This window comes from Amblyomma maculatum, chromosome 4 (genome assembly GCF_055883805.1).
Source record: "Amblyomma maculatum isolate TAMU_Amacu chromosome 4, ASM5588380v1, whole genome shotgun sequence".
Lineage (NCBI taxonomy): Eukaryota > Metazoa > Arthropoda > Arachnida > Ixodida > Ixodidae > Amblyomma > Amblyomma maculatum.
Window position 1 is genome coordinate 176,611,039 of NC_139347.1, and position 19,840 is coordinate 176,630,878.

The window sequence follows — 19,840 nt, forward strand, 5'->3', positions numbered from 1 at the left end:
AAGACGGACTTCATGCTTTCCTATAGGGATCAAAAGGGCAAGATACATCACAAACATAAAGTTGATACTCCTAACACTTCGGTTATTATCTTAGGAAGTATATCTGTGCCAAATTTGAATGCGTAAATAACCAATATGCAAATTGGTTTTGGTTTGGTTTGGTTTTGGGGTTTAGCGTCCCAAAGCAACTCAGACTATGAGAGATGCCGTAATGGAGGACTCAAGAAATTTCGACCACCTGGGGTTCTTTAACGTGCACTGACATCGCACAGCACACGGGCGCCTAGCTTTTCGTCTCCATCGAAAAGCGGCCGCTGAGGCCCGGATTCGATCCCGCATCCTTGGGCACAGTAGTCGAGCGCCGTAACCACTGCGCCACCCCGGAGGGCAACATGCAAATTAAAAACCTATGCCGTTTGGGTGATCATAACCCGACTGTAAATGTGTCTGCCACCTGGTTCGTTTACTCAGCTGTAGGGGTAAAGAAAAAAAGGAAAACTAGGCTAATGGATGAGAATGGATAGCCAACAAAGCCTTCGGTCTGGCCATTTTTTGTGGCCTTGAAAGGCAACTTCGCCGATTTTTCTGCGATATTAAGTTGATGGCTGATGTAAATTCCTGAATCCTTGCTCATCATAGTACACAAATGCATTTTCTACAACACGTAAGCATTACATAAAACACTGTTATTACTTCAAACAAACGCCTTGCTATCAATTCAGGCATGCAGTATCTACGTGTCTCGTACGATGATTGACAGTCGCGTGCTGACCGCTGCTCTCCCGGGAAAGGCGGTGGTTTATGTTGATACACGTTTTCTTCATGTACGCCTTTCTCTTAAAACTTGGTGTAGATCGTATCAAGAGGTAGTAGCAGTTACCATAAAATTTCTAAAGAGAACCGTTATGATTGTTTCAGTTTACGTCAGAACAGCCACAGGCGCCCCTTCATGTAATAATCTCGGCTGGTTATTAAGTGTCCGTCTGCCATACTCGTGTGTCGGAGTTTTTAGGAGGTGGCGTCAATACCCCAGTCGGATTGGTGATATCTCACCTCAAGCACTCGTGGCAGGCGCGTGCGAGACGCCTTCACTAATGCCCTCTCTGTTCTGTTCAATCGCCCTGGGACAGAAAAAACTGCATGTGCGTCACGTACGTAGTGCTGCCTATGCTCCAGACTTGTCGTGGTGGTCGGGCCCGGGAACTCCCTCGTGGCACATGGAGCCAGACTGCTGGGGAAGGGATTACCACCCTATCAGCATCGGTCTCCATCCCTCACGTCTCCACCCTTTATACCGCAAGTGTTCTGTGATCAACGGGGACAGCTTTTGCTCATGTCTTGGCAGCCTGTCTTGTGATTCTTCGTCACTGCTTGTTGAGCGCATACAAAGAACGCTAAACCGTGCTACGACTACTACCTGGATTGATGGTGGCCGTCCTGCACCAGACTTTGGCCTGCTTAACTCGTGAGCTGCCCGGCGTCAAGCCGAGCTAGGTGCCATGACCTTATTTTGACGCAGGCAAGTACACGACTTTATTTTATTGCTAAGGCTAGCAGATATGAACGCGATCTCTCGCGACGCCAGTGGCAGGCATGGCGTGAGCAATGATCAGCTAAATTCTCGAATCCCTCACTCTGAAAAACGTTGCGTGCAATGGAACATGGTGGCCGTTCTAATGACGCAGCAGCAACAGCATGCTTTGCAGCTAATTTGTCGCCGGGTGATTTTGCAAAAAGAGCAGCTGGAACATGTTTCCCGAAGTACAATGCATTGCTTCATTCAGCTGCTAATCTTATTTTGGCAGGTATCCCTAAAGATGCATATAAGCTACCATCTGCTGCCATTGTACATGGAATTGGAAGTCCCTTCTCTGTGCCGGAGTTGCTGGCTGAAAGTGATGGGAAACAAAAAACAGCGGCCGGACAGGACACAATTCAGCATGAGGTTTACAAGAACCTGAGTAGCGTTGCACTCCCTCAACTGCTAGACACCATGAACAAAGTATGGCTGCATGGCGTCGTAACCGAGAGCTAGAAATCCGCTGTCGTGATCCTTATCCCAATACCAGGAAAGCCCCCAACAGACTTCGCCATTTTACGACCAATATCCTTAACACCAACGCTGTGCAAGTTTGATGAAAAAATCCTAGCCACACGACTTTTGTGATGGCTTGAACAGCAAGGGTTTTATCACCTTGATCAAATTTTATTTCGTCCATACGTAGGTACAAAGGAAGGGTTGGCTGTCTCGGCATTAACTGTTCTGTCATCTACCCGCACACGCAGTGTGCGTACCATATTGGCAATTCATGCTTAAAAAGCATATGACAACATTAGTCATGCTTCAATCCTGAACTCCATTGACATGCTTTATCTCCCTTTAAGAGTATGCAGTTCGGTCCAATAATTTTGAACGGAAGTAAATTTGCAATATGTCTGCGTGTTGATGACGTTGGTTGATTTGTTTCTCTACGCGCCGCGCCCCAGGGATCATTATGTTAAAACAGCGCTAGAACACGATAGATAGAGGCAAAACGCATATTTTGCTGAACTGACGACACTTTCATTCATGAGGCATACACAGCGTCGGATAAAAAAGCCCACAACACGGCTCAGATCTCCTGTAGAGCTCTTAGAATGACGCACAGAAGTACAAGACCTCACGCTGCATATTTGGGCATTCCACCAGTACTGATACTTACCTACACTTGGAGTCGCCTCAGTTCACTTATGAGCTAAATCTAATGGGAAATTTCTAGAAAAACTGAAATTACCCCTGCGAAGTAAAGAAATCTACCATGGTGCAATGATTTCTTAAGATTCGGTGAATTTATATTTTCGGCGAGTGGGCTAGGCGACAGTTGCATATGAAGCATGCTTACGTGTTGTCTGTTCACCACGTAGTTCGCCGACTACCTGGCTACCTTCATAATCATGGATGCTACGGCGCATATACCAGACGTTGTGGTCTGCTTGGACTCGCTATCCTTTTTGGCCGGTGCACTGGCTGTGGCGTCCAGAACGTGCATAGATTGCCCTATCTACAGTGCGCATGACATTCATGGTTTATCCGTCCTCACTATAGCGAGCGTCTAACGTGCTATGCCTCTTAACGTCAACATCATACTTTGTTTTGCAATCATCGACAGGCCGAGTTCTGCGACGTCAAGGATCACGGTTATGAAAGAGCCGTCGACGGCTTCCTTCTTCAATGGGGTAGGCAACAGCAGCACAGGTACGACGCTTGACCATTGCCTGTTCATCAGCCCGGTCTTGCTTCGCCACTTTTGGGTGCATTCGGATCGCCCACATGAATGCGGTCATGGTTTTATGTATGTTTCACTATATTCCGAACAGGCAAACGCTGTCAGGAGGCCTCTTCTGAGTGTCAATGTGGAATCAAATCCGGGCCCTCCTAAGCAGGGTACGTATAAGTCTGATCCCAACACACGTTCGCGGAGTGATTCCGTTTCCCATGAACAATTGACTGCTGCTGGCAATCAACCTAAGGTTGCAAAATGTATGCTGGACTCCTTGTTGGCCCAAACAAACTGACACAGAATATTGCGGACATCAAATCTTTTGAATTGTCTGACAATGCCACGTTCGAGGCTTTGCAAGCCCGTGTCTCTTCAATGCAATTCCCTACGGCATCTGGTAGCGTGCCGATGCCGTTCAAATTAAAATCCAGTCAATAACACAAGAAACCTGAAATGTTTCTTCAATAAATGACAACTTAGAAAACTGATCACATAGAAACGATAGCATCCTGGATTTTCTTGGCGAAGAACTTGACGAAGACTACGAACATCTGCCTTCAAAATTACCGTGCGATTTGAACTCTCATGACCTTAAGTGTCATGAGACGGGCTTCGAACTAAATTACTGAGCTTTATCATTACACGAAATTCGCTTGAGCGTTTACAGGCTATAACCAAATGCCTCAAGGTGAGATAGCTAGCGAGCATACACTGTGATCAGGATATTATCACAGCGAATGTTTCTCGCGGAAGGGATGTAGGCTTTGTCATTCCATTCAATTGCGGCCGTAAGCACCTACTCTATCTTCAATGCGAGCAGTAGGAAACCCGCCGGGGTGGCGCAGTGGTTACGGCGATCGACTACTGTTCCCAAGGATGCGGGATCGAATCTCGGCTTCGGCGGCCGCTTTCCGATTGAGGCGAAAAGCATAGCACCTGTGTGGTGTGCGATGTCAGTGCATGTTAAACAACCCCAGGTGGTCGAAATTTCCAGAGCTTTCCACTACGGCGTCTCTCATAGTCTGAGACGCTTTGGGACGGTAAACCCCACAAACCAACTAACCAATGCGAGCAGTAGGGAAGTACTGAGTACGTTAAATTGTTAACTGCTGCAACGAAATATTTTACGTGAATAATTCATATTTTCGTGAATAGTGTCCTCGTTATTACCATGAACTAATCTCTATCAGATATGTTGCTGTCACAAAAATGTGCCAAGCATTTGATATTGTTCCCTTGTCATATATTTTTTCTTATTCGCGTTTAGATCACTTCGCATCCCATAGGTGATCGGGTGAATACAATTGCTCAACTCTTACTGTTTCGATGTTGTATGTGCCAGCTGCAAGTGATAACGCCGGAAATGAAAGACACAGGATGTGAAATCCCCTGAGCCAGACACAAGAAGACTGCTTTGTTACATGATTTGCGTTATCTGAGACGTATGATGAAAGGGAGCTATGGATGGCTGCGCAATGATTGTTCTTACCCTATTATGGCATTGTTTTATCGAATATAAAAGCTGGCTTGTGCCTGGCAAGTGTCATTCACGAGCCGGCCAGGCAAGCGCCTTTCAGTTTTACAGTTGAAATGAACATGAAGGCCTACGTTTTACTCCTCATTGTCAGCACCGCTTTCGGTGAGTTATAGAGTTATAAGGGTTTTTCGTTTTTGGTTTTAAGGTTTCCGTACAGTTGCCCATGAAGTACGTGTTATGTAGCGTAACTCTATAAACATTTTTCGTCGAAGGTAACGGTAGCCTTGGTGAAAGATAAGCCTGCTATTGAGGTCATCATAGAAGGTGAACGTTTGTCATACGGCAAAAAAAACTACTTCAGACAAGTCGTCCTTTTACTTGGATTATGGTAATTAAAATTAAAAAACTGAACAGGCCTACGCGCATACTTGTAGTCGCGATGACGAGGAAGTCGAAATCGTTTTGAAGACGTAGGAGTTTTATTGTTTAAAATGAAAATGCAGTGTACTCTACTGATGGGCGACTTCAATGCCAATATAGGCAAAACACAGGCTTAAGACCAGGCATAGGGTGAATATGGCATTGGCTTTAGAAAACGCCGAGGAAATTACAAGTTGAATTCGCAATAAGCAGTACCTTAGGAATCAAGAATATCTTCTTCAGCAAACGCAAGAGCCAGAAGTCAAGTTCAAAGAGCCTTAATGACGAAACTATATTCAAATTGGTCTCATAGTATGTTCTAAACTTCGCATTATGCAGGATACAGAGGCAGTAAGAAAGGTGCGGTGCAATGAGCGGAGGATAGTAAGGTCTCGAATTAGTACAGATTTTGAAGAGGCAACGGAACAAATCAGTGGAAGATGACCATCGAAGAATTCGCGATAAAATAAAGTCTAACAACTCCGAATGTCAATACAAAACCGATATTGAGCTTTATTCGGGGAAGGAGACTCTAGTGTAGAATCAAAATAACGCCAATTTAGGAGAGATAATAACTTAATGTGCAGTAGAAAGTCGGAGATAGGATAGTTGGACAAAACATCGGTAAACTATCTAAGCAGAAGAAAAGTAACTTTTACGTAATGCCAAACATTGGACGAATGCCTCAAAAACAAAGAGAAAGAAAAGACCTATCCAAGATATTAAAAGTAATGGGTAACCGTAAATATTTGTGTGGAACTTTGGACCACTAATGTGCAATAAGGCGAGAGCCGTATTCCTGATTTTACTGCATCCGCTTTTATAAGCTGTGTTGTGCGGCGTTCGAGAAAGCGCCAAATGTAACGCGCCCTGGAAGCTACTAATGTGGAATTTGTTGTTATTCCGCTCATAATAACGAGAAACATTAACTCTTTGTTTCCAGCGGCGGACGACTTTCAAAAGAAGTGCAACCAAACGAAGGACGAAGGGTCATGTCGTGCATTGTTGCCGAGGTGGTGGTTCAATGCGACCGCAGGAGAGTGCCAGCCATTTACCTACGGCGGCTGTTTCGGCAACGAGAACAGATACTTGTACAAGGAAAGATGCGAGCGCACTTGCATGGGAAAAGATAGTGAGTCTGTCATTTTGTATATACAAAGTACTACTTTGAAAAAAGAAGGCACATCTTGAATAATTTAGAGAAAATATTTATCTCGATTTCGAGGCTGATAACAGCTCCATTAAAAGGAAACATAACAAAACAGAAATAAACGCTACTTTATAGTATTTGAGGCCCCTGTACGTCTGTTAAACACGTTCAGTCTTATGAGAAGCACACGGCGTATCGTTCGCGCGTAACAGGATAACCACAGCTCTGTGACATATGCGCAGTATTGTATGAAAATTGTTGCGCTGCAAATGTTTCAAAATTTACGTGAACAGCTAGTTCAGAGAACATGCAAATAACCTAACAAAATCTACGCGAAGATAAAAACTTTTTGAACGTTATTTATCTAGCCACAGTCTGACGAGTATAGACAATGCCTTTGATCCCGAGAACGTGTAGATTAGTAGGAAGAGGAAAGAACACATCATACGAGAAATCATATAGTCAGACTAAATATCTAATCTGGGAAAGCGTCTGTGCGGTTTGCCTCTATCACCCTATCGTAGCCAAAAGCCGAATTATCTGTGCATCAGTTGAATATTACCACGGCTCGCACAGAAAGTAATATGCGTGAATCATTGATAATATATTTTGTCATTTCAGGGTAGATCTTTTTCCGCATTCTAAGTTCTTGTCTTTTTGCTCTGCTGTGTTTTCATGGAAAGTAATGCTTTTATTGCCTATCCAGCTACGGATCCTCCTTGCCCAAAACACGCAGGACTCAAGGAAGCGCAAATCGGGCTACCAGTGAACGAAAATGGTCCCGGTAAGTGGATTAGCATCTCGAACTATACTGTGTGACTTCTAAAGCCAGATAAAGCCGACCTCAAAGACATATAATTATGTGACTACAACATTAGGTTCGTATTTATTTCGCAGTAGGGTTATTTTTTGTAGTAGCGCGGGGCCCTTCAGCGGAAATGAAAGCTTAAAGAGTTTCTTTGGCACCACCGGTGGCATTTTCTTTCCGCTTCCTTCACGATGCCAGTGCACTCTCCTTACTACACTTTCTGAAAGAGCGAAAATGAAGGGCTGTATTTTAGCCACCGGCATAAAGAATATTCGCATATTGCAGTGAATTCAAGTTTGTCGACACTGGGGAGTGTCGCATGGTGAAGGCAACATTTCCACATGCACCCTCCAAGACATGCTTGGGTGCTCCGTACTGAGCAGCTCTGTACCATATAGGTAAACTTGGGGGTGGTGTTAGGCGCATGATTTGCCCTTTAAGCTGCGGCTTCAAGCTTTAATAGAGGCTTAACAACGATATATATAAGTGAAAATTGCATTTGACATCTTTCACTAGAAATAAAGATAGGTTGTGATGAATTACAGGGACAACGATCTGTGTGTAAAATCCATTTGCTTCATAAAATAAGCATTTCCTATAATGTAGACTCGGCTAAACCGGCATCTCGGCCTGGCCATCCAGACGATATTCACCGGTTCGACTATTTGTGAAACTAGGTTGTTCGTGCACAGATCAAGATAGTTTCACATTGACCGGCATAACCAAGACCGACGTTAACCGATTTTGTGCTTAACTACCGTGAGGTAATCACGGGCGGATTGCTGTAGTCGCAACTCACATGTACGCAAATGTAAGGTTCGGGCAGTGACAAGATCTTTGATGGCGTGGTATGCTGAGACAAGTTTTCATAAGACACTCGAAGGCACTGAATAACAATGAAAATATCTCACTTTGTGCACATCGTACATTTAGTTTCGTGTGTAATGTGAGTTTTATTTCCGATAATGAAATTTGTACTTTTCGTATATTTACCAGAGACGGTGTCCAACAAGAACTGCGCCCAGAAGTACGAAACAGGGCCGTGCAAGGCTAAGATTCCAATGTGGTGGTTCAATACCCAGTCTGGCAAGTGTGAGCAGTTCAACTACGGAGGCTGCGGAGGCAACCAGAACCGCTACGAGACAAAGCGACTGTGTGAGATCACCTGCGGAGCCAAGAAGCGTGAGTGTTTTATGGAATTCATGCACACGTTATAGAGCACCTCTACACTTCTAAGTGAAGTTAATGTGGTTGCCCCTTCCGCTATAAACGAGCATGTGTTTTTTTATTCACAGCTATTGCCTGGCCAGAACCTCTAGAGGCGCTCAGTGTACAGCCTGGTATGTACAGGTTTCGTTAAACCCTATTAATGTTATTACTCTCCTACCCTTGAAAAGAACCTTGAGATGCTCCCTTTTTATGCATATATGCGTTTGGTAAATTACTCTTCTTGAGGCGGTTCACTCTCAGTAAGGAAAAACATGGAGGGAACCAAATTCTATTAACTGCTATTGGTGCGAACATTCGTGTTGTTAGGCAAAAATGGAACAGAGCTTCATTTAAACTGCTTGACATGAAACAGGCTTTTAGTCAAGCCTAAAACTCTCAAGGGTCCTCTTCAGCCATACGCAGGCTACCCAGCACTTCGTGAAATGCTCCCCGGTCAAACAAGGAAACCTAGAAACGTCCATCAAAAACCTGAACTCGTTCTCTCTAATACTGGGAAACGCTGCACTAATCCCGAGACGGTAAAATGGACTGCTAGTGATTGAAAGTTGAAAGATGTGGCACTTCGGCCTTATTCTATGCATCTTATTGTGTGTAGTCTCTCACAAGGTGTATTTCTTTTATACCAATTCCATCCTTACCTTTTCCATCCCTCAGAATCTGTGGTTGATGTTTGCCGCCGTCCCCCGCACACCGGTCCTTGCATGGCTTACATGCCACGCTTCTACTACGATGCTCAGTCAAAGCAATGCCGGGCATTCATCTACGGAGGCTGCGACAGCAACGGCAACAACTTCGAGACGATGCGCCAATGCATGAATGCGTGCGCTCCTCCGGCCCCTTGGAAGCCCGAGCCAATGCCCGCATAGAAGCCTACGCTGCTCTTACTGCTTCTTAAATACGACTCTGTCAGACATTTTCTGCCACGAGCGTTAAAATGGACACGCATGACGTATGTTCATTAATGGTTGCCGTGATAAAAAGGACAAGAATGATTCCAGGAGATGTAAAGCGTGGAAGAAGAATTAATAAAGCTCTTTATCAACCAGTATTTTCGTTTCTGATATGCATGATTTGCCGCTCTTGGTTTGTGGAAGGCGACAGCGTCAGTCTAAAAGGGGCGGTGTGAACTTAAAGCGTTTCAGACGTGATCTGGTCGCTCTAATTTTGAACAACTCTTATGTGGGCTAAGAGCATCACCTTGACTGAAAAAAAAAAATATTGTTAGCCGGGAAATGCACATAACGTGGCAGAAGCCCAGTGCAGAACAGTGAGCACTACTCGCAGGAAGTAGAGCGCTAACGCTACGTATTTCCCTTCTACCAATCGCAATACCTTGACGGTTATGTGTTTTTAGAACTCCAAACACACACACACACACAAAACATTACAAATACCAAGTACGTGAAGTGCAGTATTAGGGCAGCGAGGGTGTCACCCGTTAATAATTAGTGAGGTATTATTAACGATGCGCCCTTAATGATGCGCACACTCCCAGACACCCTTAGAGTGAGCGGGGGTAGCTGTTCCGGTCGCAAAGGAGATGCCCTCGACCTGCGTGGCAAGTTCAGCCGGAATCCAACTACATTGTAGTGACAAAAGGGGGTGGCCGTTTGGTGCCCAGCTGTCGCCGGTTCAAACCAGAGTAAGGATCGGAGCCAGAAGTAACAAACAAAACACAATTTATGCACAGCAAGAGACGATACAAAGGAATACACAAGATCACTTGAAATGCACAGACGAGAAGTTCACAGAATAACAAACGCTAAGCGTGCAATTACAGAGGTATTCAATAACATAGAGACTTTACAACACAGATGAAACACGAGAGAGATACATAAACAAACACCAAATTGTTCACCGGGCCCTGTTGCAGTCCGACGCCTCAAGAGTCACGATGTGGCCGCCATACGAGACGAGCGCCGCTCCCTTGCAGGTCCGTGGGCTTGCCAGCAGCGGTTGATCCCCGGGAGTCCAGCCGAAGCACTGGCGAACACGCCGCAGCCACTGACTGACTGACTTTACAAGCGGCGCGGTCTGTTTAAATAGGGCGCGCCGCGTCTGTCTTAAACACGCGCCAAAGCTAGCGCGCACACACACTTAGCTTCGCCGGTTAGAGCGCTCCCTTTTCCTCCCGTCAAGCCGCGCGTCGTCATTGGTCACGACCCGTAGAACATTCTGGAACTTTCTGGCGTATTCCAGAATGGTGAATAACCGTTATCGCCGGGTGATGAGAAAGATGGCGGTGGCGACGCGTACAAAGCTACGCGCTCTCTCGCGGCTAAGGAGGCTTTTCTCGAGCTTTCCATGCGATGCCGCGCGGGCCACGCGCCGCGCCGGCTTGATAAAAATGTGCGCTGATTTCGTGACAGAGGGCATGCAGTTCTTTGCCTGAGAAATGTATTGTTAACTAAGCAAAAAACAAGTTACTGCTTTGAATGAAGCTGAAGAATGGCCACAAATAGCTCGCAGATAAAAGAGGACTATCACTGAAAAGTCAACTAACTCATAGAAATGTTACAAGACGGTAATATTCCTTACAACATTGCTTGAGCGTAGTTTGTAGGATGAAAAGAAAAAGAAAAAATTTCATACGTTCGACCTCTACTCCGCATAGAAGGCTGAAGTAAGGACTGAATATGCACGAAGATTTTGAGAAAAAGAAATGAACCTATTTTTGGAACTTGCATCGAAGGTGATTTGTTATATTATGTTCTACATACAACTTCAAATAGAAAGGATAACGGCACTACTGAATATCTCCACAGCTACGCCGTCATTTTAACGCTATCACCATATTAACTGTAGCAACTGCCTTGGCGCTTCCCGTGTTTCTCCCATATGCGCGGTATGAATTTGTACACGTGGCTTAAGTTTACTTAGCAAGCGCATTTCTGTCGTTACGACTTGAACGATGAGCTGCCATGCTATTCATTCATTGATGGCTCCTCCCCCTGTAGTGGTCGCAGCCAGCAGCGCTCCAAGCGCGTCAATTGTTGCGCTGATGCTCACTCAGTCTGAGGTTATGGGGCGAATAGTTATGAACTTGTAAACTGGCTGTGAGAATAAGAGTGAGTAAACAAGCATATTAGTACTGAATGAAAATCTTGTCGACTGGTAGCGCACTAAGTACTTATTGAACACTGGTTATGAGATCCGCAAATTGGAACGACATCCAGAGCTGCAGCTCTGCTGTCAAGTAAATGTTTACGCCGCTGCGTCGTGCATAGAAATTTTGTGAAAACTTTAAGCGAGGTCCCAATGGAGCCAATAGAAGAAGCTGTTAAGCCAGATTTTATAAACGTTCGCGTCAAGGAAAAAAATCCCTTCACCCCTCCCCCTTCTCTTGCCCTGACGGTCTCTAAAAAAAATTAAATTTGGACGCGCCATACCTAAGACACGCGGAATATGCATTCCTTTGATTTTAAAAGATTGATTGTTTGAATAAGAATCAGAGCGGATTACTGCAAGTAACCAGCTTAAATTCTTTGTTCGTTTTGCCCTAAAAAGCGCCACTGACAAACGTAATTAATTACGAGTTTGTGACATGCTGTGTCGACTTACCGCTGTTATGAGGATAAGACAGGAACCGTGCGCAAATGTATGTGAAGTCCAATTTGTTGATTACTAGATGGACGTTTCTTGTGACTTCAATTCAGCCAAATTTATTTTCAGCATCTCACGTGCGCTGAACCCACGGAGGCTTTTTACGTACAAGCCATCGGTGTTCAAACACTCTCTTATTGAGCAATCTGCCCGTTTGATCGATATACACATAGCCACGCTACCAGCCCACAAATAAATGAAAGCGTTCAATGTTCCTGAATCGAATATGGAGAGAAAGCGGTGACCGAGCATTTTTCATCTTCTTCGTCTTCATCTCCTTCTTCTTCTTCATCTTCTTGTTGTTGTTGTGCCCACAGATAATGACACATACCCACCAGGGGGATTGGCCACACGTGAAACCAGAATTAATGGAGTAATGCTTTTAGATATGAGAATAAAAAAAACCTAATACATATGAATATGCAATACGGCAGAAAAAGGCCCTACTGATCAGAAAAACCAAAAGAAACGATTTCAACTCAATAAGAACCTGAAGTGGAATCGGTACACCTAGGAAGGAATCCGACCAGGGGCATTAGTAAATTTGTGTACCGCTGAGCGCACTATCCCGCTGCTGAAACCCAGCTGTATACCGCCAAACGAAAGTAAATTGAACTGTCAAGGATATAGATAAATGTTTGCAAGGAATTTCAAGGAAAAGCTTTCGGGGGGAGGCTCCACGGCGACAAGTCAGGAAAAAATGTTCCAACGTCTCAGGTTCATTGCAGTATGAACACATGGCGGAAGGAGCACAACCCGATCTATGAAGAAAAATGTTAAGGGGAGGAATCCTATACCTGAAATTTGTCAAACACCCCTCGCACTGTTGAGAAAGGCACTGTTCAGGATTCCATTTATACCTCAACTGCCGGAAGTCGACAAAAGACAAAAAGGCCGAATTTGAGGATTTCATCCAAAGAAAATTGTTTGAATCGCGCCGCCACGCATAAAGAGAAGTGTGGAATTGTTGACAGGATAGGGTCAGTCAAAGAAGCGGACGCAAGAAAGTCCACGAATTCGTTCATTGAAATTCTACAATGTCTGGAAACCCACACAAGTCTGATTTCCAGGATATGAGACGGCGCGAGGTAATAGAACTGGCGACGCAAAGAAGATGCAGAAGAAGTCAAGGCAGTACAAACTGAAAGGACGTTCATTCTTATAACAACGTTGCGGTGATCTAAACAAACTCTTCGAATGGCTGAAACAATAACTAAAAATTCCGAAATAAATATGGGGATATAATTGGGAAGGCGGAGTGAAAAATCTCAATCAAGTTGAGAAGAAAAAATCCCAACACACGCTTTTTCCTGGCGCTGTGTAGCAACAGTGGCAATTGGAACATATGAATGGAAATGTTGCAGATTGTCATTCAAAATGGAAACCAAGGTACACACTGGCAAAGAGTTGGCATGATTGAGATAAATGTCATCATGGGCTAAATTAACTTGAAGTATATGAGAACAGGCTTGTGAAAGAGAGAACACATCTACTGACAACGGAGTTAATAGCGACTGCACGCATACAGCCTGCGGTCTTTGATAGCGAGACCAATGTGTACTCAAAAACAAATTAGGTGAGGTAATGAAAATTATTTGTGAACACGATAGGTAAGAATCATATAATTTTAGAGTGGGCTGTAGAGTAAATTGCTCAAAACGGCAATCCAAAGGAAGTACCCGAGACTCAGAGTACAAGACATTCAATGCCACAAAAAATAGGAAGGTCCAGGCAAAGCCGCAACGCCTGCCGTTCAATCAAGAGAAGTGGTCGAAGTTTGTAAGCCGCACAGCCTGTAAACAAGACGCAGCCAAGTTCGAGAATAGGGCGCATATAAAGTTTATAGATCATAACAAGGGCTGATCTTCTCATTCCATATCTCCAGTGGCTAATGCAATGAAGTAGACCCAAGGCACGCTCCCCTTCGCGCTTAATATGTTCAATGTGCGGTCTCCAGCTCATTGAAGAATCATAGCAAACGCCCAAGTACTTAAGCGTTATCACCTGAACTGAAGGCTCTAGACGGTACGAAAGAGAAATAGAAACAGGTTGATTGACCGGAAAAACTAGAATGAAGCATTTATTGGCATTTACAGTAAAGGAAAGATTATCTAGCCAGGAGTGAAGAGCATTTAGGTAATTCTGTAGGGTACGATATAAGGTATGTATATCTGTGGATGAAGAAAAGAAGGCCATATCGTCTGCGCAGCCATAAGGTGAACATCGCCTCGCAAAGGTATTGAATAAAGGAAATGATTGAATAGAAAAATTGACAGGACCGAATCTTGTGGAACGCCTTTCGATTGAGAAAATGTGCGAGATGAAAGACCATCCTGATAACAGCAAAAAAATCTTCCTGATAAAAGTTTTTGAATCCAGGCAACTATGTAGTTCGAAAATTGACAACTTATTAAGTCAGAAATTAGTAGTCTGTGATCAACACTGTCATAAGCTTGTGAAATATCCAAAGTTACTAGAGCAGATATTTCACGAGACCGACTAGCCAAACGAATTCTGCTTTCCAGGGCAATGTAAGTAGACCATATTGAGCATTCTGGACGGAAGCTAATCTGTCTGGGAGAACGTATTTTATATCTTGAAATAAACTGCGACAAACGCGAAGGAATTGTGCATCCTATTGTTTTCACCAGAATAGATGCTAAAGAAATCGGTCTGATATTGTCAAGGACATAGCCAAGGCTTAGGCTTTGATTCTTTAGTAGTAAAACCACTTTGGAGAGCTTCCAGGAGCTAGGTATCCAGGAGCACTTTAACGAACAGTTAACAATATTTAATAATTTTTCACAGGAATAAGATCTTTAACATACCAGCAATAATACCATCAGGGCCTGCAGCTGAAGCTTTTGTTTTTGAAATGACAGTTGCCAATTCCGACGTAGTCACCTCGGAAAAATTGGTCGCAGCAACCGGGAATTCCAGCGGCCTGGGGCATGGCGACGAAAAGCGAATTTCTGGTCCGTGACCAACACTATCCAATAAATCAACTGCCTTGTCAGGGCTCAGTACCATGCAGATGAAGGCCAGACTATATTGCTGCTGAGATTTAGCACGGCGTAGGAAAAGTAAATAGCACACTCCGGTGCTTATTATCAGATAAAAAAAATGTAAATCAGCCGTGTGTTTTTGCTTGGCTGATAACACAGCACGTTTAAAAAGGGCAGCATGAAACTTGTAACCAATTAGACGGGGACTGATTATGACGCACTCGTTTATGCAGCTTTTCGGCACCAATAAGCACGAGTGCAGTCAGGATTCCACCAAGATGAATTTTATGGCTGACAAGATGGGGCAACAGAAAATTCAGCTGGTTCAATCGCATCGTACAATCATAACACCACAGACGCCGCCCGTGAATGAGCGTCAGAAGGGGAAATAGACGAAAGGGAAGTTCGAAGACCAGTTTCGTATTTAATATAATTTACAAAGCGCCTCTTGTGAGCCAGGTTGACAGATTCTGAAATAATTAAATTTTAGGTAATAGGAAGATGAACACTGCTGGTTCCGCTATCTATAGCTGCCCACGATGATATAAGAAGTGCAAAGCGCCTCTGGTGAGCCCTGTAGACTGATTTTGAAATACTTAACTTGCAGGTAATACGCCATGCGCAGCGCCTATAGGGGCGCCACTGAAAGCCGCCTAGCGGCGGCCGTCGGAACCCGAGGCGGGCCTGATGCGGCAAGCCTGGCCGTGGTGCGCGCGTGCGATCTGCCGTTTGTGCGCGTCTCGCGGGCACTTCCGCGGTGACAGTGTGCGCAAGGGGATCGCCCTTTATAATAGCGGACATGTGTTTGATATCACGGCCGTCTGAAACTGCATCGCCTCCATATCCATCAAGTGTCTCCTGCAGACTGGCGTAAAGAAGGTTGCGTATATATACGAAGTGCAGCTCATTTTGGGTGCCCCGCTTTCATTACAACGCCACCCTAATTCGTTCATTCCTTGACCTATGCACCAATGCTCTTTCTTTGCTTCATGGTACACGCTTGCTTCGTTTACATGCAATAAATTTCTACAGAAAACTAGGTAGCGTCTTCGAAACTGCGAGTGGTTTCGTAACGGTGCGACCGCAGGAAAAGCCAGTGAGCTAGCAAACCAGCATTTTGAGCATCAGATAAATAGCGCATATTGGGCTCCTGTAGCAAGAGTTCAGATTTTTCATGCTTGCGCTTTACCACGGCCTGTACGGCATGGATTTCACGTATTCTGTCGTCAAAAAGGCAGATCGGGTAGATAATTTCATGGGGGAATGAGATATCAGCATATCTGAAAAGCCGCATCACAGGTTAGCCAAGAGCATATTAGATTTAAACTTTATATCCTATTTTATTATTGTCATATCATGTTCATTTCATTTTTATCACCCTCGCGCCCAATTGCAGAATTACAGCGCGCTTTATAACAAGCTCTAGAACATTTAGATTGAATATCAAGTACAGCGACATGTTATGTTTTCGTAATCTTGCCAGCCAACAAGAACACTGGCTCTGGTCTTCAAAGTAAATGCATGGCAAGTTTCAAAACGCATATTGGAAATTGTCTGTTCAATAACCTGCCGCAGCGGCTCAGGCTACTGAGGAAGATCGAGTTATCAGGACCGAAGTCGACCGCGCCGCCCGCGTTTAAGTGGAGGCGAAACGCAAAATGCAACCGTGTGCTGTGCGATGTCAATGCACGCTAAAGATTGTCTGGCTAAGCATTTAACAAATCTAATGCGTATTGTATATTCCCGGTAGCAGAGCCAACCAAATTTAAACAAGAAGTATTCATGGAAGGTGCAATGACAAGCAGAAAACACTAAAAACATAGTTATCAATAGTTTGCACTCAGCCCTGCCACACGGTAAATTTAGTACCTTTTCCATCGAATGACGTTCGTTCAAAATTATATTTGTTTGCTGCTACCCGAGAAAATATAATGACATTCGATGAAAACGACCTTAGGTATCGAATGAATGTGATGTACTCATCCGAATGCGATCAACGAGGAAATGTGTTATCTCGACGCCAGAGACTCGATGAGGAGATACACCCAAAATAAACTACAAACGTGCCACCTGCAATAAATGCTACTGTGCTCCTATAATTGTGCAGCTTGTCATGTTTGTGAAATATGCCAAACACCATCGTAAAAAAAAAAGAAAAAACTGGCACCCATTGCTGCCAGCCAATCCGTAGCCACCGCACCCAGCGCGGGCGGAACAGGTCTTTCCTGCTGCCGCGGTCTGTCGGCGCCGAGTTGCCGACACGGCGAATTTCTTTCGTCACCTTCAGAAACGCATGCTCTGTTGATTATGGATAATAAGCGCCTAATTTGATGAAGGAATAAAAAAAATTACTATTTCCAAAGCGCTTCCAGCTACGGCTTTGATGTGAAACCGTTTAGGCGCTTAGGCATAGCGACGACTAGGGCATAGCACGTGGCCAGAGCGCCGTCGTCGGCTGCTTTCGCGGGAAGCGTCGTTGCGGTAAGCTCGCGGTATCCGATGTGGTAAGCGTTACGAATTTGCCATATGTTTTCTTGATGAGGACAAGCTAGGGCATTTTTCGACGGGCCTTAACACGCAGAGCGAACGATTTGGCGAAAACGTACGGGAATCAACGGGGCTGTAGTATGCTTCGTCGTATGGCGATACTCGAACGTTCTATAGAAGCGCCTTCGCACAGTACACTAGATACTGCCTATTTTACGTGTTGCTCTTGTTACTTGCTTTAGTGCGCCAAGTGTACGCGCTGTTGAAACTCGTACGCGTTTCGCAGTCGAGCGCAGACGTGTGCACCTTGCGTGCCCTTTCGTAAACAAACGCCGCCGACATTGCCGCTGACTTCGTAATTGATAGTCCTAATCAACAGGTTGGTTACAAGGCATGCAAGACAGGAATGTCAATTTAAAGGCTGCTTTCGTTTACAGCGCAGTGATCTTCGCAACATATTGAAGGCGCACCAACATTTGCATGTCAATCGCAGTTACCATACTTTGGAAATGACATTAGCTTTGGTAGTGTAGCAGCGCGTCGAAAAAAATGGCATTAACCTGAACAAATGTCATTCGGTGCGATTTCTTGCTTTCTGCGTCGAAAAACCACGATTCACGGCCGCCGTCGTTCTCGTGAAGCATCACTGGAAACTTATACAAACGTGTTCCTGGCAAGTTTTTATGTCTGTTTGAAAAATCAACTACGCAGCAATTCTTCCCGGACATTGCTAAAGATTGACAGCGGCGTTATATCAGTTAAACCACGACCAAAGACGAAAACGCGACGCGCGCAGGTTGACATGAACAGCGCCCGACCGAGCCCGCCTACGCTTTGCGGCTTTGGCGACAGGCGGCGTTGTCGGCGTTTTGCGCATCGCCTATAGGGAGATGATCACTGCTGCTTGTTCCGCTATCTATGGCTGCCCACGAGGATAAAGGAAAACCAGCAGGTAAAAAAGTTAGATCCAAAGCTGAGGAGCACTCTCCCCCCCCCCCCCCCCCCATGAAAATGATATTCCCGGAATTGTGGCACTAGCAGCCATTGTTCTGAATCCAGTCCCACAACTTACATCCACAAGAATCAGTTTTCAGGCCCCAAGAAATATGATGCGAATTGAAATCACCAGCTAATATCAGGTTTCGAGAACACCGAGTTAACAAATCATCCAGTTGCGAAGTACAACGAACGCCATGTGGGAAGTATGCATTGGCCAATGTGAAAGGGGTACTACAGGGCAGCGTAAACTCCAAACCAAGTGTTTCACAATTTCAACAAACAAACTCATATGAAACTGAAACCTTATGTCACAATTTTGACGAAACTAAAACCGCTATCACACCGCCCCTGCCTGGGCGATCAAATTTGTACGCCTGAATATTGTTAAGAGGGAATAGGTTTTGAAAGGAAAGCCAGGACTCATTAAGTAAAATAATATCAGGGTACATTTTTAGGACTAAGCAAAGGAGATCATCAAAACCAGAAATAATTGCGCGGCAGCGGGATGTTCTTCGTCATCGCCTTCTCCTTCGTCTTCTTCTTCTTGTTATTCGTAATCGTCTTCTTCGTCGACTTCATTTTCGGTTTCTTCTTTATCTTGTTCGTCGTCTTCTTCTTTGTCTCCTTCTTCTTATTCTCGTCTTCTTCTTCTTGTTATTCGTAATCGTCTTCATCGTCTTCTTCTTTGTCTTGTTCGTCGTCTCTTTCGCGGCTGGTCTTCTTTCGCGATTTCGTCTTCGCGACTGGTCAAGGTCAAACGTGGCCCTTCCCGGGACGCGTATTGCCAAACCATAGCCTGTAGGAGCACTCGAGCCAGACGACGCTCTCAGTGAGTAAAAACGGGGATTGTCACTGAAAAGTGTCTCTGAACGAGACCTAAAGGTAACATACACTCACTGAGGAGGGAAAATGATAACAGTCAAATTAATTTCATTGTGTTTACTGTTGTCATACCGTCCCCTCAATTCTCTGTTCAGGGCTGGCGTTTATGCTATTAAAATTCAAAATAATCACATAATTCAACATAAAAAAGTTGTTTGTAATATTTTTAATGTTGTGAATTGTTAAAAACGTTGCACTCATGGGATTCGAACAGATGTTTTCTGTGCAGATATACTCAGTATTAAGTACTAACACAATGCGCCACAGAAGCTATTTTTTTTCTGCTATTCATGCGCCACCTGGCGACAAATCAGGTGCCATGACATCACGCGACAAAATCCCTTGCCAGAGCGTCGTCTGCTCGAGTGCTCCTACGGGATATAGTTTGGCAATACGGTCCCGGGACGACGCGACGGGCCGAAACCTTTAGCAGTATTGCTATCGCAATAATAACCACGTTCGTACGCAAGTCCCTATGGTCAGCCTACGGCGGCATTTTATAACTACCAGCTCTGAAAC

The 19,840-nt window shown here is 44.7% G+C and overlaps 1 protein-coding gene across 1 annotated transcript; it reads left to right on the forward strand.

Moving 5' to 3' along the window:
• The first annotated feature begins 4,819 nt into the window (after positions 1–4,819).
• Positions 4,820–9,393, forward strand: LOC146193538 (carboxypeptidase inhibitor SmCI-like). Its single transcript, XM_084602791.1, has 6 exons — positions 4,820–4,899; positions 6,101–6,289; positions 7,014–7,091; positions 8,112–8,297; positions 8,411–8,455; positions 9,000–9,393. The coding sequence occupies exons 1-6, from the start codon at positions 4,851–4,853 to the stop codon at positions 9,209–9,211; spliced, it is 759 nt and encodes a 252-aa protein (XP_084458917.1). The 5' UTR covers positions 4,820–4,850; the 3' UTR covers positions 9,212–9,393.
• The last annotated feature ends 10,447 nt before the right edge of the window (positions 9,394–19,840 follow it).

What these genes read in the sequence shown, in the direction of transcription:
- LOC146193538 (XM_084602791.1), top strand. Translation starts at nt 4,851, where the DNA reads ATGAACATGAAGGCCTACGTTTTACTCCTCATTGTCAGCACCGCTTTC. An exon ending in CACTTGCATGGGAAAAGATA is followed by an intron (nt 6,290 to 7,013) that starts GTGAGTCTGTCA and finishes TTGCCTATCCAG; the next exon opens with CTACGGATCCTCCTTGCCCA. An exon ending in AGTGAACGAAAATGGTCCCG is followed by an intron (nt 7,092 to 8,111) that starts GTAAGTGGATTA and finishes TATATTTACCAG; the next exon opens with AGACGGTGTCCAACAAGAAC.